The 24,662-nt window shown below is 39.0% G+C and overlaps 1 protein-coding gene across 12 annotated transcripts in view; it reads left to right on the forward strand.

Annotated features, from left to right (window-relative positions):
* The window catches only part of GREB1L (GREB1 like retinoic acid receptor coactivator), a 157,823-nt gene that overhangs the window by 53,898 nt on the left and 79,263 nt on the right, over window positions 1-24,662 (forward strand). For 11 of the 12 annotated variants that reach the window (XM_033155008.1, XM_033155010.1, XM_033155011.1 and 8 more), the window contains one exon: window positions 20,973-21,071. In XM_033155008.1, coding sequence (XP_033010899.1) covers window positions 21,038-21,071 — 34 coding nt within the window. In that variant the 5' untranslated portion in view covers window positions 20,973-21,037. Of the gene's footprint in view, window positions 1-20,972; window positions 21,073-24,662 lie in introns of all 12 variants that reach the window. The other variant, XM_033155016.1, reaches the window with a different exon arrangement.

Genomic DNA, 24,662 nt, shown 5'->3' on the forward strand with positions numbered 1-24,662 from the left:
AAGTACACTGTGTCTGTTTTCAACTGCACACTTCCCAATTTAATGAGAACAATCTCTAGGATGTGTTCAGTGTACGCTCTTCAGATATATACAAAAAGAACATTGATAACTTTGTTGTTGAATCTTATGTTGCTGCAGGCCACTTGGAATCTCTCCCTAACACTCTCTTATTCTCAACATTCACTTTTTTAAAAGCAGGTTTGCTTTATATTGGTGAGAAGTCTGAAATCGTGGAAATGTACCTGTTGAATCAAAACCCTTTGAAGGTAGCACATTTTAAATAAGCACTGTTTTCTTTAACAATTAAACTTTTAAAAAGTATATGCATTATGGAAATAGGAAAGGGTAGCTTGATCTTGCTGCGCTTGATTTTCTCCACCTCTCAGCTTCAATAGGCAAGCACTGAATGCCTTCCGTGCGAGTAGGTTCAGTTTGGTAGGCCCTTAATTGCATTTGAAGTACAGTATATTGGTTTGACCAACTTGTCTGAAAGCTTCAGATACAAGTTTTGTCCTGTGAAGAATAAAACTATACCTTAAAATTATTTCAGTTTTTCTCTTCTATCTTATCCATCAACAACTAGTTGTATTGATTAAAAAAATCTAGTTTCTAGTCCTATTTTTGGGCTTAGACACAGAAAGATAGTCACTTAATGAGCAGATGTACAGATCCCCTAGTTGCTGGGTTCATCTATCAGCTGACTTTCTGTCTGGATGTCTAAAGGTAGAAGGTGATTACATCTTTACTGTAACAACTGCTTCTTTTTTCTGTTGCTTCTCTTTCTCTGCCCCAGGTTCTAGGCCCTTGTTTCCATAGCAAACATAAATCTGGAACCTGGGATGTAGGGGAAATGCACTTGTTTTCAGCCCACATCTGGCATGGAATATGGAGCCAGAAACAGAGCTAGGGCTGAAGCAGAAAGAGATGGAGATTAACACTAACCCAGTGAAGGTCCAGAGGAAACTAAGGTTGTGTATACATTACTGTTTACACTGGCTTGAGTGGGCTCCCACCAACTGGCATTTGAAGTCATGCACACATGACATTATCCGCAATCCATATCTATCCTGTATTGTTCGATACATTTCCACTCTAACCAGCTGTGTTATCCCATTTGAAAACAGAAGGTGCAGTTAAGCTGAAGTGTAGACATTTCAGACAGCTATAGCACATGCGCAGCTGACAGCTTCATTGAATTTGGGTTCAAGGGTTGCAGGGGCAGGAAAACAAACAAATAATGCAGATTGGGTTAAGATATCCCCCACTGTGTTTACAGCAATGTAAAAATGAGTATTGAGCCATAGCACCGGGGTGGGGTGGGGTGGGATGACCTCACTGTGTCTTAGCCTCAGGGCCTCCTTTATATGGTCCTCTCCTGGATTGCTGGCTCAGGGTGCAGTCAAGTGGGGGTTTTGTGCAATGCAGGAAGAGGATATGGAGTTTCCATCTACAAGATCCCTAAGTGAACCCTTCTTCCATATCTCAAGTTTGCTGGACACAAGGAAGGAGCTGTTCCACAGAAGTGCCCTGATATGGATTTTATATCTTTGAGATATAAAATCTGCTTGTTCCTTTTTTAGGCAACAGGTTAAGATGCTGTTGTTTTTAAGTGAGCTGCTGACCTGAGTGGTGGCTGAAAGTTCTGGCTTTTTTATTCTTATTCCAGTTTATTGCTGCTGTTTTGTTCTCAGGTGCCACTGTTACTGTTGTTGGCTAGTGTGCCATTTTATGTGTCCATTATGTACTTTTATATTCATATTGTGAGTCACCAGGATTGCCTGTCATGGACAGAAAGCTGAGATAAATGTGTGAATAAACTTTCCCTGATCAGTGTCGTATATAAACCAACTCTTAGTTTAGCTTGCTTGTGTACAGAGCTGTCTCCTTTCGTAAGGCAAACTGGGGCAATTGCCTCATGTGGCAGGGGCTGAGCCCCAGAAGATTATTGCTCCCCAAGACCCATATTTCCTTCCTCAAAGCTGCAGTTGCTGTGGATTCTGTGCAGGGCTGTTGCTAACTCAGAATTATTTAGGCAGAGGGATAATGTGCTATGTAGAAGTTTATTTGTATGTGCTTTAAAGCAAACAAAAACCATTCGAATACAGTATGAGAAATTAAAAAAGTAGGTGGAAAGTTATTTCCTGTTGTCTTAAAAATGTTGTTTTGGACTTCTGCTGCTGCTACAATTTGTTCTTGTCGGTGTACGGTATGTGTTGTATTTATTGCATCATGCAGTACTGTACACCACTCTGAGCACCGAGGCTGAAAAGCAGCTAAGAGATGTATTAATAAGCAAACAGTAAATAAAAACCTGCTATTTCAATAAATCTTGGCCTGAATATCAGTGGTGTCACTGAATAAAGGGCCGCCATCTTAAAAATGGGCTAGAGTTTTAATGCATATGCATCTTTGAAAAATCATTTGTGGCTGCTTCCTACAGGGAGAATGTTGATTGACTGTGATCTGCTGGCTACATTCTGATTTCATGGAGAACAAGTTACTTGAACACACTACCGTTTCCCAAGCAAATACAGTACAGAGAGAATGCTGGCATGGGCAAGGTTGTGCTGACCTTACCTAGAGGTCTGTCCACTGACTGACATGTTTCAAAGGTTAAACTAACTGTGGTAGAAATGTAGTCAGTAGCACACTGGCATTTTTCCAAACCACACTGCAGAGTGCAATATCCAGGAGTGCTCTCTTTCGTTGGATGGAGGAGAGCCAGAGAGGCATGTGTGCACACGGACACAGATACTCCTGCAGGGGCCTCCTGCCATTTCCTTCCTGCTTTCTACTTTTTCACTTTAAAAAATGGGTGTCAGTTGTACCAGGGGCAAATTGAAGAAGAAAAAGAGAGACGAGAGACCTGTACTCACCAAAGAACACACAAATAGCATTTTTTAAATCCTCAGGTTGTAGAACTCTCCCCTTTCAATTTTATTATTATTATTTTATTGCACTAATCCCCTTGTGTCCCCCCCCCATTTTTGTGTGTGCTGCCAGTGAAAGACTTTGGCATAAGGGCCCCCGCCTCAAGCAGCTGCATCTGGATTCATTGGCTGGGAAACCCTGTGGTTCTCCCAGAACTTTCAGTACAGTACTGAAGTGGGTCAGGAAGAGAACATGAGAGTTGGATTTGCAACAGTCTGGGATTTCCCATTGTGTAGTGGGTTTCATGTTCTCAGTTGGGGCACCTATAAGCAGTGATGTGTGTTTTCAGGAATGTTGAATTAAGAAAAAATTGATGAGATCATGACCCAATTTAGCACATTTATTAAGCTTATGTTCAGTCAACAAAAGCTAAAAAAAGAGGTACATTATTATTATTATTATTATTATTATTATTATTATTATTATTATTATTAAAAAATACCTTTCAAGGTTTATCTTATAGCAAAGAGTCCTTGAACAAAAGTATTTATTGGGGGGAGGGTGAGCACCAAAAAAGCAAACATAATGGGGTTTAAAGATTTATGTTTCAACAAGTTCAAAGCTTTATGGGGGAAACATTTTTAACAGAACACTTGTACTGAGAAATTAGCGTAAGTTTGCCTTGCATTGTTTACATTTTAAAGCAGAAAAAATTGAAGACATTGATAACTGTAAATGTCTTCATTTTAGTGTGGGTGTGTAGCTTTTTTGAGGTTGTGCCTGAAAAAAATTAAATGCTGCTTTGGGTAGTTTTCAATTTGGCTCGAGTTACGTTAATAATTAATTGTATGGAATGGTGCCTGCAAGCTTTCTGGGAAGGCAAGGGTTAACTATGCACTGCTCTTATATTTGTTCTGAGGCCCTTTTTGTGCAAAGTGCCCTTTCTCCATAGTGCTGCAGGTGTGCTGTGACTGACTGCAAAGTTAGTAAGAAGCCTATACTCCATGATGGAGATAAAGAGTTAAAACAGTTTTGGTGTCCATTGAGTTAGAGGGAGAGAATTTTCACTCTTTTGCTAGTGTAGTAATTATTTTTGTTTTATTATCTGCTGAATTTGTATTTCTTCTGAAGGAGCAGGTGCTTGGCTTGACTTCTTCCTTACTAGAAGACCAAGTGTCCTCTGTGGCTAGGAATGCCTTTAATGAGTTTCATATGGCTCTCCATTTATGGCCATTCCTAGACAGGGATATCCTGACCACTGTAGCCCACACATTGGTCACTTGGAAGCTAGATTACTATACAGTGGCACCTCAGGTTACATACGCTTCAGGTTACAGACTCCGCTAACACAGAAATAACACTTCAGGTTAAGAACTTTGCTTCAGGATAAGAACAGAAATTGTGCTCTGGCTGCGCAGCGGCAGCGGGAGGCCCCATTAGCTAAAGTGGTGCTTCAGGTCAAGGACAGTTTCAGGTTAAGAATGGACCTCCAGAACGAATTAAGTTCTTAACCTGAGGTACCACTGTAATGAGCAGGGGCAGAGCAAGGGGGTGGAGAGGGCCTTAAAACTTGCCACGCCACCACACAATCTCGCACACGCCATGACGTCACAGCGCACGCGCCTAATAATACAGACCCAGGTTGAAGGTTCTTGTATTAAGTTTCTAAAACCCTGAAGAAGTTAGGCCCAGGGTACTTCAGGAGCCTTCTGATTCCTTATATTCCAGCTCAATCCCTGAGATCATATGCAGGAGTTTCATTGGTCACCTGAGTTGGTGAGGCTCCTTTGACAACAGCAAAAACTGAACCTTTACTGTCATTGGCCCAGTCCTGTGGAATAGATTCAGCAGGTGCCTTCTGTGCCAACTTTTAAATGCCTGCTGAAAGCTTTACTATTCCAACAAGTCTACATAGGCAAGTATGAATACATCCTTCCACAATGGTTAATTGATGCTTATTTTCAACCTTTTACAGTTTTCATGGCATTTTTGTATTTTATTGCATTTTGTTGCATTGTTTTACATTTTGTTTTACTTATTTTAAAATATTGATATATTTTAATGATACATTATATAAACCAACAAACCAACAAACCAGGCATGTGTAAGATTGTGTTTTATTGTAGCTTCTAGTAGTTGATACCTTTTGAACAGGATGCCCAAGGAGAGCTTAGGGCTTTTTAGCTTCAATGGTGCAATTAAAATATTAATGTGTGTCAAAACAGGCATGTTAGGTCATGTTTACACAAACTGATGGTTGAGAAGCACTGTGAGCCACAGGAAGGCAGCAGCAGCAGCAGCAATTGGCTCTGGAGGCAGCACTGTTTCATAAATCAAGCCTGAGGCAATCAGGATAGCACTTGGCTGCACCCACTTACTCCGTTGATAGACCTTTGGCAGTTCGTGAGTGCCAGCTCTCTACTGAGCACTGCCTGCTTTACTGTGTCAACAGCTAAGGCCAGAGCCAGCTGTGCAGGTCTAGAGAGGCGGTAAACATTGGGTGGTTATAGAAAGCATAACAATTGGCTGCTGTTGTCTGAACCTGAGATTGTGGTTAAAGAGCTCACATTCTTAAGCCAGATCTGCAACCATAGAATGAACCTTGGGTTACAGAGTAGAGGACTGACCTGCTGGGAGCCCTGCTTCTCTCCACCTAGCTTGGGGTGGGGCCTGACAGGCTCCATAAAGGGCTGCTGCTGCTGCTGCTGCGCAGAGAGGGCTCTGTTTTTGTTTTAAATTGCTTTTATTTTTATCTATGTCATTTTAAATTGTGATTGATATTAACACTGTATTCTGAGTTTTAGATTTTATGGTTTATGTGGAAATTGTTTTCCATTTGGTTGTGTACTTTTTGATGTGTTTTATTTATCGCTTATGACTTTTGTTTTGTTGGTAATTATGTAAATCTTGTCATGTTGTAAGCCGCCTTGAGCATTGTTTTAACTATGGAAAGGCGGCATACAAATAAAATGATGATGATGAAAAATGGTGATGATCTGGTTCAGACAACATGCTTAGCGAAACCTTGGTTTAGCTGCCATGCATAATGAACCAGGGAGGTGCAAAGTGGGTAAGAACTCCTATCTGGGGAAATGGCCCCTTTACACAGTCCCAGTAAGCCATAGTTTAGCTTACCATGATGTGTTTACCAGGCCACAGAATGCAACAATTTTACAACAAAATAATGTCAAAAGCCATTTGCTGTCTTGAGAGAAGAATGAATTATTTTGAAGAAGAAGAAGAAGAAGAAGAAGAAGAAGAGTTTGGATTTGATATCCCGCTTTTCACTACCCGAAGGAGTCTCAAAGCGGCTAACAATCTCCTTTCCCTTCCTCCCCCACAACAAACACTCTGTGAGGTGAGTGGGGCTGAGAGACTTCAAAGAAGTGTGACTAGCCCAAGGTCACCCAGCAGCTGCATGTGGAGGAGCGGAGACACAAACCCGGTTCCCCAGATTATGAGTCCACCGCTCTTAACCACTACACCACACTGACCTTATTGAACCTTATTTGAACCTTATTGATGTTTCAGTAGCTGTAACAAGGCACTAAGGTACCTGGACTAAGCAATAACAGCTTCTTAGAGGCCATACATGGTTGTAAGGTAGATCAGGATACAGCAGGAGCTTTCCAAACTGTGTGTTGTGACATGTTAGTGTGTCAGCTGTAGTGTGTAGGTGTGTCGGGTGAACACTCCCCACACTCTTCCTGGGGCTGGAAAGGGTTAGGTTAACTTCCGGTTTGCTAATAAAACTGAATTACTGTGTTGCTAAATGATGCAAAACTGAATTACTGTATCGTGAAATGATGCATGTCCAAAAAGTTTGGAAAGCTCTGGGCTACAGGATTGACCATATTGACTTTGAATTGAAGGAAGTTTCTCTTCCTTGCTTTAGATATGGAATACAGTATTTTTTCTTCACTACCTGCCCTCCCCCGCCCCCCGCCAGCCCAGCAGAAATGGCATTCTCAACACAGTGAGTGGTTCTGCAGTTAAGGTTGATATTACTTTTGGAACAATTGCTTCCAAGCTAAGGTGAGCGCCAGCAAACATTGTTGTGGAATCATCTGAAAGGGAAGGTTGCATAAACAATTATATTGTCTTGGCTTCCATTTCTGTCCCACAACCAGTTGCATCTCTGAATATTAGGACAGCTTTTATTTCATATTGTAAGGACAGACAGGATGTGGGTTGGATATATAGTATGGGTATATAGATGCAAAATATTTATGCTTGTCTATTTTTATCCCGCAAATTAAATTAGAAGCAGATCCACCTTCCTCTAAGGATGTTAGCAGTTGAGTTCAGCTGTTTTAGTCCTATCTTAAGGAATGTACGGTAATATTAATTTTGGTTTAGCTATTTAGAAAATTCCAATTCTATATTTAAAAATCCTGAACTAACTTTTTAAGAAAAAGATTTCTATATGCTTAAAATAAGCCACTTGGGCTGTGATCCTATATCAATTTACCTAAGAGTAGACACCATTGAAGTGATTGGGACTTACACAAGGAATAAAACAAGAGAACCAGGAAGCTGCATTTATACTGAATCAGACCACTGGTTCATCTAGCTCAGTATTGTCTGCAGAAGGCTCTATGCTGATTGCCAATGACCTTATCTTCAGATATCAGGGATTTCCCTTGGACTTGCATGTAGAACTGGCTCACCCATGAGGCCAGATGAGGCACCTGTCTCGGGTGGCAGGATTCACAGGGGCAGCAGAGCTGTTCTCTGAGGAATGCATTGCCTGCCGCCGCCGCCGCCTTTACAGCAGCCTTTCAGCGAATCAGGGGCATTGCTGGTCTCCTCCCACCCTTGTTCCCCATGTAGATCTTTAGTTCTACCTTGTTCCTGATATAGATCTTCACTCACCCCGTCTTCCCTGGAAGGGAGATGTCATTTTATGTTTCACCTTGGGCACTGTCTTTGACTGGCCCTGCTTGCATGCCAAGCATGTGTTCTATCATTGAGCTATGCTCCTTACTCAAGTTACTTACTTTGGAATAGACATCTTTAGGAACACACTGTTAGAGTTTAATTGCTTTTAATTAGTTTAACAGGAATAAGCCATTTATGTCCTTGTGGCAATTTTTTAAAGCCCAAAACAAAATCTATCTCAAGTTTCCCTGGGGGTGAAATGCAAAATTATACATTCTATTGCAAATATTGCTGACTTCTAAAATATTAATTCCTAATATGAATGAATTTGCCAGAATCTTGCAAGTTCTCTCGCACTGCATGACCTCTTGCAAGATTTGAGCAAGATATCTCTGGAAATTGGTGCCAATGCTGCTTCTGGCAGCAGAAGCAGAAGGGCAGGTGGGGCACTGCGTTGTGGGCTTCCACCACCAGAGGCAGCTGCTTCACCCCACTTCCACTTCATGGGTAGGTTGGTACCGATTGCTACGTAAATTATTACTACACCCTAAGGCAGTGTTTTCCAACCTGTGTGTTGTGACCCACAAATGAGTTGCAAAGCCTGTTCAAGTGGGTCATTGGCTTTATAAGTAAACCCAAAATAATTATAACTTTTAGTCCTTAACTGGTATGGTGAATACCTCTCACAACTTTCATTGGTGTGCTATAATGCTTGTTAGGAGAGCCCTATTTTCCGTCACAGAGCTACAATTCCCAGAGTTCCCTGGGAAGAGAGGTTGTTAAACCCCTCTGGAAATTGTAGCTCTGTGAGGGGAAATAGAGCTCCCCTAACAACTCTACGAACCTTTCACAAACTACACACTTGTGTAACCATACTTTTTTATAATATGTTTTATAATATATTTTATCGCTTATAGAGCAGTATTCTGAAAACAGACAGTTGGTGTTCTTGCATTCCCATAAGCAAAACGGTGAAGAGGTCCACATGAATAGTGGTCTGGAGCAAATTTTTGCCATTAAAATGTATGAAACTGATGGCAGCCAAAGACCTACGGTCTGTATTTCTAGAAACAATAACTCTTATGGGTCACACACAACAAGCCATTTTGGTTATGCCAAAAAGGCTGGGAGCCACTGTACTGAAAGAAGCAAAGGTCACCAGTGTTGAAGCAATGATTCTTCAAGATCAACTTCGTTGGACTGGTCATGTTGTGCGGATGCCTGATGATCGTCTTGCAAAGCAACTACTCTATTTTGAACTTAAAAATGGAAAGTGTAATGCTAGTGGTCAACAAAAGAGGTTTAAAGACTGTCTCGAGGCAAATCTAAAAAAGAAAAGAAAAGAAAATACAGTATAAACACTGACAACTGAAAAACAGTGGCCTGCGAGCGCTCCAGTTGGAGAACAGCCTTTACCAAAGGTGTCATGGGCTTTGAAGACACTTGAACTCAGGATGCAAGGGAGAAACGTGCTAAGAGGAAGGCATGCTTGGCAAATCCACACTGTGATAAACTCCCGTCTGGAAACCAATGTCCCCACTGTGGAAGGACGTGTGGATCCAGAATTGGCCTCCACAGTCACTTACAGACTCATTGTTAAAACCGTGTTTATGGAATACAACCTTACTCGGCTATGAGTGATCGCCAAAGAAGAAGGAGGCTTGGTTAAGCATGCTTGATTTCTATAGGAGCCAAACAAACATAAGTGACCCATGAATAGTAGAAGGATAATTTGCTTATATAACAACAATCAGTGTTATTAACTTATACTGTAAGACAGCAAAAGGTTTATTTGTGAGACTTGTAAATCACCTCATTCTGGAACTGCACAGTTGAGTGTCAGACAGTAAATTGCATTGAGCTGGACAGCAAATCTTAAAATCATTACAGGTCTTTAAATTGTCACAATGTTTAAAAGGGAAAGGGACCAAATTGCCTGGTAAATTGGATGCAGTAAAGAAAGTGTTACCTCCAGTAATCTCATGAGTCTTGGTGTCACCACAGTTTCATTGCTTCTAATGCTGCACAGTAAATGTGCGCTGGGTTAATGAAGATCATTTCTTGATGTGTCAGAATGACCCCTTTGTTCCCAATTTTATTCTTTTGTTGCCAGCACCTAATCTGTTTTTGTATTATCAGATCCAGGGATCTCACAATGCTAATTCTAGCAATGGTATTTATCTGGAATGTTGCCTTTTGTTTACTAGTTTTACCAGGCCCCCAGTGCTTTTCTTTGGTCATCTGGTATCTCCCACTAATGTGATTTGCGCTCCTGGGCTCTGCAGGTTGTCATGAGCTTTTATTAGGGAATTAGACCAGGGCCTGCCACCCTAGTCGCTGGTGAATCTGCAGGATAGCTTTTTGTGTGTTTTCTTTTCTTTGCCACCTTCATTTTGAAAAACATGAACTTAAATGTTGTGTGTTACTTCTCATTGTGTTTGATTCTCAACTCTTTAGAATTTATTAGCCAAAAGGCATCCCTCTAAAATTGATGAAATTTCTACGGCACCAAAGTTTATGTGGTTCTGTCTCTGAGTTATTGTTCCTACAAGTTGGGGCACTTTTCCTATATAGAGATTTATCATTGTTTTGACAATCTTGTTTTATATGTAAATTACAGTGCACATTTGCAATCAATAGGATTCTTTTCCTTTCAAAAATTAGGACCCTTGTCAGGCTGTGGCTTTCTGAAATAAGGGACATCGGTTGTGAAATGTGGTCTTTTTAAAAGAAGGCGAATGTAGCAATCCAATTTGAAAATAATCTTGAGAATAATCAGCCATTCAAAGCACTTTTATAGCAAAATGGATAAAATGAATCATTTTACTCTTTTTATTGATGCCAGTTTGGTGTTTTTAGCAGTGGCAAACTTTGAACTTGACTCTTGGGACTTTTGGATCACATACTGAAGCTGCAATCCTGTGCACTAAGAAGTAAGACAACTGAACATACTGGGAATTACTTTTGTCTAACGCACAACTGATTCAAACTGTGTTTACTTGAAAGCAAATTCTATTGAAATCAGCGGGTCTTACTTCCAGGCTAAGGTGGTTCAAGAGTTGGGGGCAGTGGGGGAATCGTCAATTTATATCTGCTTAACTTCCATCATGGAATTTTAGGCAATGCATATGTGGTTCCCAGGTGGCCGCCCAAGACTGGACAGACCTAGAGTTGCTTAATTACAGCTTCAGTGAAAATAAACGTTAAGGTTTACTGTTGCTTGTTTTAATTCTCATATTGGAAAGAATGTAACTTTGATATTCACTGTATTTACTAGGCATCATCATTAATCACTAGAGCTAGATTTTGGTCAAACCACAGTGCTTTGCTTGGAAAACCACTCTAAACAATGCAGTTACAGGATGTATCTGATAATATGGGTAAGACATATAAATAGAGTTGTTGTGCCCTGACGGTTGTTTAAGAAGTTGCCTGTGGTGCATAAAATTTCCATTGAAATTGTATGTGCATCTTAGCAGAAATTTAAAATTCATTCTGTGCATTGCCTAGTATAGGGCATGTTGTTAGTTTAAGTGACTTTGTACATACTAAAAACCAGATTCATTCTAGGGTATAATCAGTGCTTTTTTCTCAAAGAAATGTTTAGGAGTACTCTCATTATCCTACTCATATTGAAATACTGCCCCTCAATGAAGCCAAACTTAGACTCACAAAATGTTTAGGGGTATGCGTACCCCTGCACCCCCCCCAGGAAAACAAAAAGCACTGGGTATAATATGTAGGACACGGAAATAATCTGTTCTCACGTATACAAATGTTACACAATTATAATTCTATGGGTTTCCAGTGCGTAATTAGGAACATTCTGGTTTACAAATACCTCTTAATTGTGGATTAGATTTAAAGAGACAAATTGTGCAAGACTCTAGTCTGGAACTTGTCTTTGAAACAAAATGGGTTATATACAAAGACTGTTGTTCCGTGTCTCTCTCTCTCTCTCTCTCTCTCTCTCTCTTTCTTTTCCAAAGTTGGCAGACTTTACAGCTCTGACCAGAGGCCAAAAGGAAGATAAATGACACCAAACCCTCTTGTATTTTTGCAATGTTTTAAACCCTGGGGTTTAGCTAAAGGGACTTAAGGAGTTTTTGAAGTGCAAATAGGTTGGTGAAGGGAAAGCCCTTTCAGAGTTTCATTCTGATGGATTTTTTCCCCTGGGTGGATTTTTTGGCACTGACTGTGATCTGGAAAGCTACAGGGTGTTTTTATTTTGTTTTTGATCAATCATGCAATAAGAACTTGCCATGGGGTGTACTTTTTCTGCATTCACATTGATCCTATTGTGTTTAAAAGTAGTTAATTTAATGGGCTGTTGTTGGTTGTTGTTTTTTTTTTAAAAAAAAAAAACAACAACCACCGAATAAGACATCGGTTAATGGAAGTTGTCGTTTCAAGGTCATGTTCCAGTTCTGGCAATTTCTTTTTTGAATAAAAGGTTCCTGTAGAAGAAAGAAGTGAGTTTGGGTGAGCCTGCTGATTGTGCCTTCTTTGGCTATTGGGATGATTAATCAATATCCATGTTTTAAAGTATTAATTTGAATATATGTTGAGAAGCTGTTGCAAATGCAATAAAACACTATGAACACCAGAAATAGGATGATACAATAGGCACCAAAGAAATGGGAAACTTTAATAAGGACAAAACTAACTTTAAGCCGAGTTGTTTGTTAGAATAGCATAGTAAAATATTATGCCATTGTTGACCTTATAACAAAATAGATACTAACATCTTTCTTTCTTTTTTTAAAAAAGATCCCCACATTAATTGCAGACTTCTGTGATATTGAGGAAAAGGCACTTGCAGATAAAGTAGTACATAATTTCTTAAAGGTTCGTAAATTAACATTATCCTTAATGTGGGACTTCAAAGGTGCACCCAGAACTATGTGCAAGAACGGGCTGACCCATTCTCTTCAATGATTACTAAGTCCTATATAGTCTCTGCAGAGTATTCCTTGATATTGAAGGAAATGAGGAAGCCTCAGCTTTGCATAGAGCATCATGTGCACACCAAAGTCCCCCAGGAGGAATGGACAAATCTGTCCCTTTTCAGTTCTCGAAGTTGCTCATTTTTCAGTCTTAAATTGTGTTCTCCACATTTTTGCAACAATGTGGGATTTATTTATTTTTTTAAATCACCATGGAAATCCATCAACATTTTAGTACAAATTTATCCATACACATGTGCAAAAATCTGCACATTTTGTATGCAGTTTTGACTAATATGCATTTTAAAAAAGTGATAAGTTAATGTATGTTGTTTTCACTATCATACGCATTTGTATGCACACTTCACCTTGGACGTTGCTTTTTGTACACATTTCAAGACTGGAGAGCTGCATTGCAAAGTTCAGAGAAATGTGAATTTACAAGGCTGGCTGTGTTTCAGTTCAAATATTCTTTCAAACAGTGTGAAATGTGAACTGAATCAAATTTCTTCTCTCCCCCCCCCCCAAATATTTTGAATCGCAGCCTGCAGAGATAGTAGTGTATGACTTAACTGGAAAGCAATGGTAGTTTATGACGTAACTGCCAATAAACTAAAATGCAAATAACATAATTTATGTTTTGAATAATTCTGTGCACAGTAACAGGCCACATAGGGGAAGCTACTTCCACACAAATGTGCATAGGATTATGTTGTACAGTGTACGATTTTAAATCTGTTTCAAAATATTAAGTTACAGGTTGGTAGCCGTGTCGGTCTGCCATGGTCAAAACAAAATAAATAAATAAAAATATTTCCAGTAGCACCTTAGAGACCAACTAAGTTTGTTCTTGGTATGAGCTTTCGTGTGCTTGCACACTTCTTCAGATACACTGAAACAGAAGTCACTGGAAAGATTTTTTTATTTTTTATTTTGTTTTAAAATATTAAAACCACCATAGCTAGTCAAAGTTTTTTTTGGGGGTGGGTGGGTGGGTGTTTCCATTTCAGAACCTCTCCTGTTTCAAAGAGTGTCTAATTTAATATCTGTTGCCTGGGAAAGTTAATTTAAAGGCTTCTCATTTGCCTGGAGAAACTAATTTAGCCTGGGTCTCTTTGTACTGATACTGAGTGTTTACTATGCCTCTGTTGTCATGAAGCAACCCCAAAGGTTTCTACCTATGTTGGATCATGATAATACATAAAAGGTGGACTTTTTAGAACCAGTCTCTCTACTTACCCATATAATTACTTGCAAACTTCAGCTTCATCCTAATCACATCTACTAGGGAAAAAATCTAATTGAACCTCATACTTCTGAGTAAACTTGCTCTGCATGACAGTCTAATCTGAACATGTCAGCAACTGGCCAGTGACCACTTAGTTTCTACAATTTCTATGGATTAATCTAAAATGTTTGGATGTTTTCACTCTGTCAACCAAAGGCTACCTTGTTTATTTTAAGTGAACAAGTTCTTCTACCTCTGTTTTTGAAGGATGCCATGATATCTCTGCGTGGGAAGCAGGCCTACAAAGGTCTATATAGCACCTAATTGGACATAATTTGCTAATCCTTCTGTTGGTGCAAATATAAGGGGAGGGGAACGCCATTCAAAATACTTAGTGATATTTAACTCCCTAGTATTGCTTCAAGCCTTGATTGAAGCAGGGGCACCCCCAGACATGTTCTTTTCCTGTCTTTCTTGGGAATGTCTGTAGAACCATTCATTCATTTCATAAAAGTTATATACCACTTGATTGTAAAAACAATACAAAACCGCCAGTGTATTTTACAAAAAATAATTTTAAAAATCTGTTCTGAAAATTAAAACCAGCAATAAACTAAAAACATCAGAATTCTAGATATCTGTGTACTGTAGGCTTGTCTAAACAAGAATGTATTTGGAACCAGGATCTGATGGTCCCTTCCCAGTGGTGAAGCTGCATGCTCCAGTACCAGGGACAGAGAGCAGGCGGGGGCATGGCTGGCTCATGGCCCATCACCCGTGGGGGGCGTGGCATGCATCCTGGGGACGTGGTGCGCTGCTTGTGGGGGAGTGGCGCCTGGCACAGTGGGGTGCACAGCGCATGTCCGGGGGGGCGGCCACAATGGTACCCCCCTCCCTGATGGTGCCAGGGTGGTGCGCTCCCCCTGCCCCCCCGTTCCTCCATCAGTGCCCCTTCCTGATATCAATAGACAGGGACTTGCAAAGTGTAGGTGCTGCCAGGCTAAAAGATGGAATATGGAGATCATGTCTTGCATGTCTTCCTTTGCTTATTTAGTCCTTACCTGGTTGGTCCAATTCCTCAGTATTCAGTGTTCAATGACTCCATTAATGTAGTTGTGTATGTTAGCATACATTACTAATATATGCTTCCTTGGGTTTTTTTTGCTGATATTATTTTCTCTCTCTTTTGGAAAGTTTAATAAAAATTCATTTAAAAATTACAGTGTTTCATAATACCCTCCACTCCTACTTTACTTTGCAGTTGGCTTTAGTTACAGGTGTTTTTGATCCCCAAAACATTTATGAATGTGTAATTTGCTGTTCATACTTGTTCTTTATAAGGCTTGGAGTGAAAGAAATCTTTAAACTTAGTGGCTGCATCGAGATGTAATAAAAATTAGCATCAAGTGTGCCTCAGATTCATGCAAGCCACCCTTCCCTCTCCAGGGTGCAAGGAGGAGACTGGACGTTTCTGTTTCTCTTTTAGATTAACCACAGTTTATCATATCATCTGGACCCTAAAAACTATGGTTAATCTTAACTATAGTTTGTTGAGACAAGACAGCTTCATAACTAATACTTTGAAGTTGGCTTACTTCAACACACTGCATTTTGTTGAGCTCTGGATGTCATGATAAACTATGTGCAGGGGTGGGGGTGGGGGAGCTTCCAAACTCCCTCAAAGGAGCACTGGCAGGGGAGGAAGAGTAAACAAGTCTATGGTTTAGCTTTATGTCTGAAGAAGGCCAATATTTGACCATGTGTTTAGGGTTCTTACTTTGTTTTCTGTTTGTAACTCATTAGGGACTTAACTAATGCATATGGTGCTAAATGGTATGTTGGAATCACACAAATGTATAATTCATTAAAAATACTGGATCAATTGATCCATTCCTTTCAACAATACTGTTTCCCCCTTGTTTCCTCATCATAATCAATATTGATTTTTTCTTCTTCGTTGTTTTGAGGAGTAAGTAACTCTGTTATTTAGCAAAGGTTGTTCTGCATTTATAATTTGATTGGAAGGAAATAAAATTTACCCTTTCACTAGAAAGAAATGAGTACTTTCAGTCCATAGTTTTCTCTTAGTAGAGAGGAATGACTGTTTTCATATGTGGCGTCTCATTAGTTTGTTGCTGGGAGATCTTAATATCACCTTCCTTTGTTTGAGAAGTGATTTATAGCTATTCACAGCATCCTTTTCTTTCTTTTATCTTTCTTTTTTACATCCCAAGCTACACATTGTGTAGTGACTAATTGCACCTATGAGTAAATGTTTAAAGACTAGAGTGAGTGTACATGGTATGATTATGTTCTGGGTCTGCTGTTGTCCCTTTAATTTCAAACAAACAAACAAATCTGCACTAAAATGTATACAATAACAAAATCCTTTCAAAGTCAGCTGAACCATACTGCAAATGTATTTAACAGTTATAGCTCTTAAATAAAAATAAATTTTATTTTAAAGTTGTTGTTTTTTTACTATTAATCTCCATACTTTGTGTGCTTATTAGTAAATACACATCATTCTCCATTACCTCTTTCATTGAAACAAAGAGATTACCTGAAAATGTGTATTTGGGTTCCTATTGAGGTTGTCCTCTGTTTTAAAGTGTAATTCAGAGTGGATGAATTCCATGGATCTCAACCTTTAGCTTATAAACTGCACAACATAAGTGTATGAAAAATGCCAGGTTTGAAAGTGTCATTCAAATTATTACTAAATTGTTTTCTCTGTAACTGCTTTTCTTGTTTCACTTCTGAGAGGTTTACGATGTGGCAACCATCACAAGAACGCAGTGTTAAGGTTGCTGTTGTATTTCTCCCTTGAGTTCCTAGAGGTGGTGTTATCTTTTGTTCATGCAGCAGTATGGTCATTTCTAAGAGCATCTGTCACTTGAGGATGTATAAGATGGATGAGTCTCAAGTGGACTGCTAGTTGAAGCAAATGGTGAAAATAAGAAAAGACAAAGGGGCTGGAAGCTTTAAGAGCAGGCAGGCAACAAGGAAACACAGTTAGGAAGGAAGGCAGTACCAAAAGAAAGCACCAAGATGAATCATATGTTGTCATCAAGACTTTTTAGTAGGTGTAAGAATCAGAGCTGGTCATCAAAATCATGGTAAAAAATAATCTCATCAGCTTTTTTATTTGTATTTTGCCATCAGCAGGAGAGTCAGAACTGTGATTGTCTCTCTGTATAGGAAAATAGCCTCTTTATTTTGTAGCACTGATACAGCATGGTATTTTTTTTATGTTGTGTTTTGTGCATGTGTGATGTGCCATATTCTTCAAGCCCTTTTCCAAAAAAAGGGGGGAAAGAAAAGAAAGTGCCCAGACAGCTCTACTTCGTGGTTCAAAGTGTTGTTGCCTGATTTTCTTCCTTCCTCTTGAAAAAAGCAATCGGGTTTTGTTAGTTGCTTAGTTTAATAGGAAGTTTTGCCTGATTATATCATTACCACTTGTGCTTTCAGAAGAAAGAAAGCATTTAAATTGTAAACATTTGGGAATTGCTCCCCGTTGTTTCAGTTCAAAAGCTAGCTCCGTGATTTCTTAGTGGAGCTTAATTGTGTTTGATATGTCTTACGGAATGAAAATGATTTTCATTTTTTTTTAAAGCTGCTGGTGCTGAAGCTGTCTAGTAATAGCAGACTTATACATATGAGAGTGCTCTTCTACTTTTGACAAGCTTTCGGAGGTGTCAAAACTGTTGGCTTGAATAAACAACTCTGTCAAATTGCTTGCTGTGTTGTGGGGTGGGGGAAGCAGGGGTAGAAAAGGCAAAGAAATTAAGATGATTAGAAGCTTTAAAGCTTCACAAATGGTAGAGTAGCTCCCTTCTCAATGGATGTAAATAATAGATGAAAGACTGAGAATGACAACAAAGGATCAGGGTGCTTAAGAGAATGTGTGCAGCTTGAATAGAGGTCTGTGGCCCCGGGCCAAAGGTCTTAGCTTTGAGTGTAATTAGAAGAAAATACAAAGATGTCATTACTAGCAGGTGAAATGTTCAGCACGTGGCCCCAAAAATAGTGATTTCTGCCCTGAAGGAACCGTATTGTGGACTTAAAAATAGTAAATAATAATAAGTAAAGTCTTCACAGCCTTCTGCAGTTTGGTCAGAAACCATGTAGCTTGACTTTGATGTCCATCTCGCGTTTGCAGTAGTTTTAAAAGTTGGCAAGACAAAGACAAAGAGAGATTGAGAGAGCACAAGAGAGCGATGCAAATGGGGCAAATAAAGAGTTTAGTGTGACTGACGTGATCCCAGGCTGTTTTGTGTGATAGTGGCAGGCCTGCCTTAAATTATTCTTAGCACCATACTTTTTGGGAAGCTGTGGAAAGCGGTCAAAGTCTCGTGTTTTTACAGTATTCTGCTTCCAGTTCCTCAGCACTCTACTACTGTATTGGCATGATTTTTAAACTGTGTGCTGCTTGAAAATCAAGCTGTTCTACTTATAGGACACAATCTACCCAAAAATAATAATTATAGAAAACCTTCCCAATAAGCTATAGATGAATGGAACTGCATCTCAAGGTCATGTTCCATTGTCAGCAACTTTGAAAGACAACTTTGAAAGACAAAAGGAAATGTGTTTGGACTCCTGGAGACAGCTGTACATTGCTCAATTAGATAATAGTGTTTGTGGGAGGGTGTTATTAGTTGGTGTTTGTTTTATTATGTATTTTGTATTCTTATTTTGTATTTTTATGTTGTGAACCACCCTGTGATCTTTGGGTGAAGGGCAGTATACAAATTTTAATAATAATAATAATAATAATAATAATAAATAAATAAATAAATAAATAAATAAATAAATAAATAAATAAATAAATGTTCCCAATATGCCATGCTTCATGGAAAGGAGGGGGAAATTACATGACCACATGGTGATGGTGACTTAAAAAAATGGATCATTTAATGGCTTGAACCATGTAGTCTGGGCACACTTTTAAGTTGGGCTTTCCCACACTTCTGCAACCACTCAGAAATCTTGGCAAAGCTTAGCACAGAGTGTAACTGATTTCTACAGACAATTGTTTCTCCATGTGGTTAAAACCATCCACGCAGGGAGTTTCTATGTTACCGCATGATAGATGGTTATGTGATACCCCACTCCCAAGAATTTAATTGGAATCATTTTAATGCAAGTATGCTTAGGCTTGTGTCAGCAGTTTATGAATGCAGATTAGTGATGGACTTCTATTTATTTTCTTTTATTACTGAGTTTTCATCCAACCTTTTCTCCAAGAAGCACAAGGAGTAGCATTGACTCACCTCCTTTCCATTTCATTCTCTCAATAACACTGTGGGGTTGATTAGACAGAGAAAGAGTGACTGGTTGAAGGTCACCCAATGAGCTTCATAGCTGAGTGGGGATTTGAACTCTGGTCTCCCAGGTCCTGACACTTTAACCCCTACACCACACTGGCTTTTCCAAAGCAAGTTGCACTCTGTGGCACACTTCTCAGAATTTGTCATTGGTATTCAGCATTTGATTTCTAGGTCCTAGTATTCTCTCTTAAATGAAAAGCTTCTCTTACACAGAGTTTCTACTCAGGCCTGTAAAAACAATACAACAGTGACATCAGTATGACAGCTGTATACAGGTCTTGAATGTTGTGTTTTTTTGACATTGTTTAATTAGTGGTTACCTTTTTATCATAAATAACAATATTATTTCAGTAAAACTATGGGAGAAATTTGATGTCACACTAATTTAAGGTCGCTTAGCAGTATACTAGTTGCCCCAGAGAAGACTCAGGAAGCCTCTATGGTTCTTGTTCTGGTTCCATAACAGATTGTTGCTGTAGTTCCAGTCCTTTCTGTTGCTCAACAAGCTTCTGGTATTACAACTGTGGTGCTGTATTTCATATTGTGCAACCTTAATTTTTGTCCTTATGCTAGTGCAACAGCCCTTGCACTGGTGGACAGCGGGTGCCAAATCTGGGCATATGCTCCCAAAATTTGGGTATTTTTATGAAGGGGAAATGTTGCCTGACAAATTTTCTGAGTGTACTAAAGTTAAAATATTTATAAAATTTCATTCTGCCCTTAATCATCCTAATATGCATATAATATGCACCTTAGTCCAGGCATCTCTGCTAGTGGCACAGAACTTTAGTTCTATGAGTAAAATTAGGTGGTTTTATTTCAAGTAACAGATTTTACTGTAGCAAATGGAATTATAACACAATGTATGTTAGAAAGCAAACTAACGCCTCAAATATTAAAACTGTTCTCCTGCTCATCAGTGTAAGCCAGGCATAGGCAACCTTCGGCTCTCCAGATGTTTTGGCCTACAACTCCCATGATCCCTAGCTAACAGGACCAGTGGTCAGGGATGATGGGAATTGTAGTCCGAAACATCTGGAGAGCCGAAGGTTGCTGACCCCTGGTGTAAGCAAATGTCTTCACTATAGCAAATCTGGAGAATGAAAACTTTTTATTTGAAAACACACGTTTCATATTTCTTAACTTTTGATTTAGAACCACTCACCCCTGTGTTAGGCCAAATTGACACAAGGGAGCATCCATATTGTATTCAATTGAAATACAACCTGCCTGGAGGCTGCTTGGTGATCCATTGTGTTACTATATGAAGTGGTTTATTTTATATTTGTTTTTTTCAGTGTTTTCAGTGGTTTTCAAACGTGAGAGATTGCGATTTTTTATTATAGCATCTGTTTCTGGAGTTTTGCTGTTTATCAGAAATGTGTTTGATCTATACTAATCTATTGTTATATTTATTCAAATATATTCCAGTACATTATTTTCTGTGGGGGGTATTATTATGTAAGAAACTGTATTTAGGCTTATGTATGTTTATTCAAAAGCAAGCCTTGTTGAGTTTTAATGGTGACTACTCCAAAGTAAGCATGAGTAGAACAGAATGTATACCGGTAACTGGGTGCAAAAATTAGAGCAACTACTAAGGGGGTTCGCCATATGAGAATTTTGTTTTCAGGCTTGTTTGTTGCTACAAATAATATTATTGGTTCTCTGCCATTTTCAATTATTTTAAACTATTTTTATTTTATTTTACAGATCTTTAAAACTTTCGCCAATCTGGATCAAGTGGCAGAACAACTTTAAACAATCGTCCATCATGAATGCATTTAGAAAAGGCTGAAAGGAATACAAAAAGGTAGTGTTATTTTCACATTCAGAGTGCTACTTGTATAATTATGCATTTATCGTTGGTGACTTCATCGTCTTCAATAGCAGTGAGAGAAGTTCCTCAGCCTTCTAACATAGACATTTTCCTCAGAAGCATTCAATTACATTATCAGTTTCAAAGATTTTTTATTTTTGATTGATTGATATTTTATTATGGCCATTGGCCCATAGCGCACAATTTTTCAAACAACACATATATACTTAGCCTTTCTACTTAGAACAATTTCAAAGTTTTAATTTGCACATGAATTCATACCACTTCGGTTAGTGTGTGCCTCTGTGAAGTTATTGTAACATGAGCATAAACATTACGATTTATGACCTTGTGGAACCTTGTATCATTCCTAGTCTCTTTACACTCTGGTAAAAACCATTAGTCATTGAATCCAGTTACTTATTTGTTACAATAAATGTCTTGAAACTTTGAATATGCTGGGTTGTTTCTTTAAAAAAGCATAAATATTTTTGCTGAAATGTCTAAAAGGGTTTTTTTTGTCTTGAACACAAAACTTTTGTTTTATATTTCAAAACTACTAGACAAAAGACAGTAAAGATGGGCTTTGTATATTTTTAATCATGTGTAATACCAATACTAAGCAAGATATGGTTTGTATCCAATGTTAGTTATAAAGCAGGTCCACACAAATGAATGGATTTAAGGTACCTAAGGCCATTGATTTCAGTGGGTCTCTGGTGAGTATTCTGCGTATGAGTAATGCTGGATATCACACAATATACAGTCATACCTTGTGTTGCGTTCCGCTCTTGTTACGAACCTTCAGCTTTACAAGAATAAAATAAGATATATGTTCCAGTCCTTTGAACCAGACCTGGGAACAAACTGACAGCCAGTGCACTTGATTTGCTCCAAAAAGATAGTCTCCATCAACAGTTCATCCACCATCTTCTGTACCACCTACAGTTTTCAGATGACTTTCAGAGGCAACCCTATGTAAAACACATTCTGTTAATCCAATCTTGCTGCAGCCAGGTCCTGTAAGACCATGGCTAGGTCTGCCTTCCCCAGTAATGGGCATAGTTGGCATGCCAGCTGAAGCGGGGCAAAAACACTACCACTCCCTTAGCATCCAACATTATAGCTTTATCTGAGAGATGTCCTGAACTACAAACCTGCTTCTTCAAGGTGAGTGCAACTCATCCAGAATGGGCTGAGCCTGAGTCAGCAAGCTTTCTGACTGGAAGCACTGCTCTCCTGTCTAGTTTAAGTTTCATTTTGTTTACTTATGTCTAGTCTATTACGCTACCAGAAAAGAATTAAAAACAGTTGGCATAGTATTTGAAAACTGTAACTGTGCATTTTTGCAAATTGAAATTGGACATATTCTTTCAACTGCAAATGCTACATTGGTAGGTTTTTTTAGTGTATTATGAGGATGGGAGATTCTGTGATAGAGATCACCACTTGTTCCTTCTATATAGAAATTCATGCTATAATCCATAAGCTGTGGGTTCTTTCAGCCAAATATTTAATGAAAACTAGATTTATGCTCTGTTCTCTCAGAAATATAAAATATGTAAAGATATGGAGAGCTGGGTAAAAGAAGCGGAAGGGAAAGTATGCAATTGATATTTTAATACGTGGAAGGAAAATAAAGAGGAATCCACTGACCTCTTCCTTGCTACGGGTCAGTTGAAGAGGCTTGACTTCGTTTATATGGAACATTGGACTCCTATTGTTTCTTGTTGTACTTAAATACCCCAGTATTTCCAAGAGGCCAAAGATCTATTCCTGTTTTATGACCTGTTGTATCCTTAGGGGCAGGAGGCCCAACAGAGTATTCAGGACCAAATGAACAAGAGGGTCATTGCCATAGTCCAGGTCTTAATTGTTGCTTCTTGGTTACCACACAGACAGCAAGCCAACTCTCAGAAAGATTTCAGATTGGAACATCTGGAGCATAGTAGCTGTAGTGTGGGGGGGGGGACAGAAAGACTCCCTGCATTTTGTTTCACCAGGTGCTAGGAGGAAGCAACATTAGCCTTTTTGGATACGGGAGGCAAGTTCTGTGGCCCCTGAAGTTAGGTTACAACAATTGAAGAGGTCAAAGGACAGCTGAGTGGGGTCAATGAGACACCATGGGGTGTATTTTGTTACTTAGTAAAAGGGGCGACATCCTAAAACCTTAAAGGGTTCTCTTGAAATCTGTGTCGTGAAAAGGTTTTATGGGTCTGATGGTGAGAGGGGGAAAGTGCTGATTTACCTAAGGAATGCTTGCTTTTTTGTAATTTAAAGGATAATCCTTCCCAAATGTTTGCAGCTGTGGTAGTGCAGTCGATGTAGGAATGGAAAGCATGATTACAGAATTGAAGGACATTCACTTTCACTTCCTAAAGTTTTACTTTCAAATTGTTCCCCCCCCCCCTTCTCATAACAACTTGGGACATTCTGCAGTCCAGATTAATTAAGCACTTTGAACTCAATTGAGTTAAATGGGAGAGTTGAGAATATGCTTGCTTCTCTCAGTTGAAATGAATGGAACTGGCTATGGCTAGATTGTGCTCATTGAGAAGAGCTTTCATTTCTAAAAGGAAAATGCTGTTTTCCTCAGAGTGCTGTGCTTGGACCGCTAAATAGCCATTTTCCCCCTTCAATTTACAACTAAGCTTTTGTATGTATATAAGTGAAGAGTGCTAAGACCAAGAAGAAGGCAAGGCCAAGAAGACCCCAAAATGTTGCAATGTGCTTATCAATGAGAACGACAGCTTTATATGGAATCAGCCTATCATGTTCTCCACCTGCAGTAGCCAAATAAGTCCTGTGCCTTGCTTGTCATACTAACATTCAGAAAATAAGAGAGTGGTGATAAGAGAGTGGTGGTTTTAAAACCAGCAGTTTCCGGAGGGTATTATTTTGGTGCTGGAGGCGGATGAGAGACAATTAAGATATACATGCATTTGGTTACAAAACATGGTTATTTAAAGAAGTTGTGACAACGGACTTCTGGAACACTGATTTTTAGTGCTGCCACTATTAGGAATTTTGGCTAGCCGTGGTATTTTTGTTATTCATATATTTTTAGTAATCTTTTGTCTCTTATATTGTTGTTATGTTGCAAACCACTTATTATTTTACGTGAAAGAAACCTAATAAATATTTGAATAAGATAAATAAGAGGGAGCATCCTTCCTCTGTTTCGTATCTCCCTTTAACCTCAGATATAGAGTTGTTCCATTCTTTCCTTTGTTCTACTTGAGCATATGGAGAGAAACTGGGAAACCCCTGCGGCTCCTCTGATATTGTCAAGACTAGGAGAATGGGATAAACTTTCCTCATACGCCTGGAAATTCATGAGGTTCCTTGTTAGCACCTTTAGCCAATTCAGGCTGCAATCCTGTATAAATACGTGTTTCGTTATTTTTAAATGAAGATTAAAAATGCCTTTTTGGCATGATTTTAAAATGTCCCTTTGAGTTCCCCTGACCCCAGTGAAAATTCATTTTGAAATGTCCCTAGGACATTTCCTAGCCCTCTGTTTGCTAGGGCATTTGTGGAAAATCCCTGATAAGCTCAATTAATAAGTTAAAGTAAGTTGACTT

Source organism: Lacerta agilis, chromosome 7 (genome assembly GCF_009819535.1).
Source record: "Lacerta agilis isolate rLacAgi1 chromosome 7, rLacAgi1.pri, whole genome shotgun sequence".
Classification (NCBI taxonomy): Eukaryota; Metazoa; Chordata; class Lepidosauria; order Squamata; family Lacertidae; genus Lacerta; species Lacerta agilis.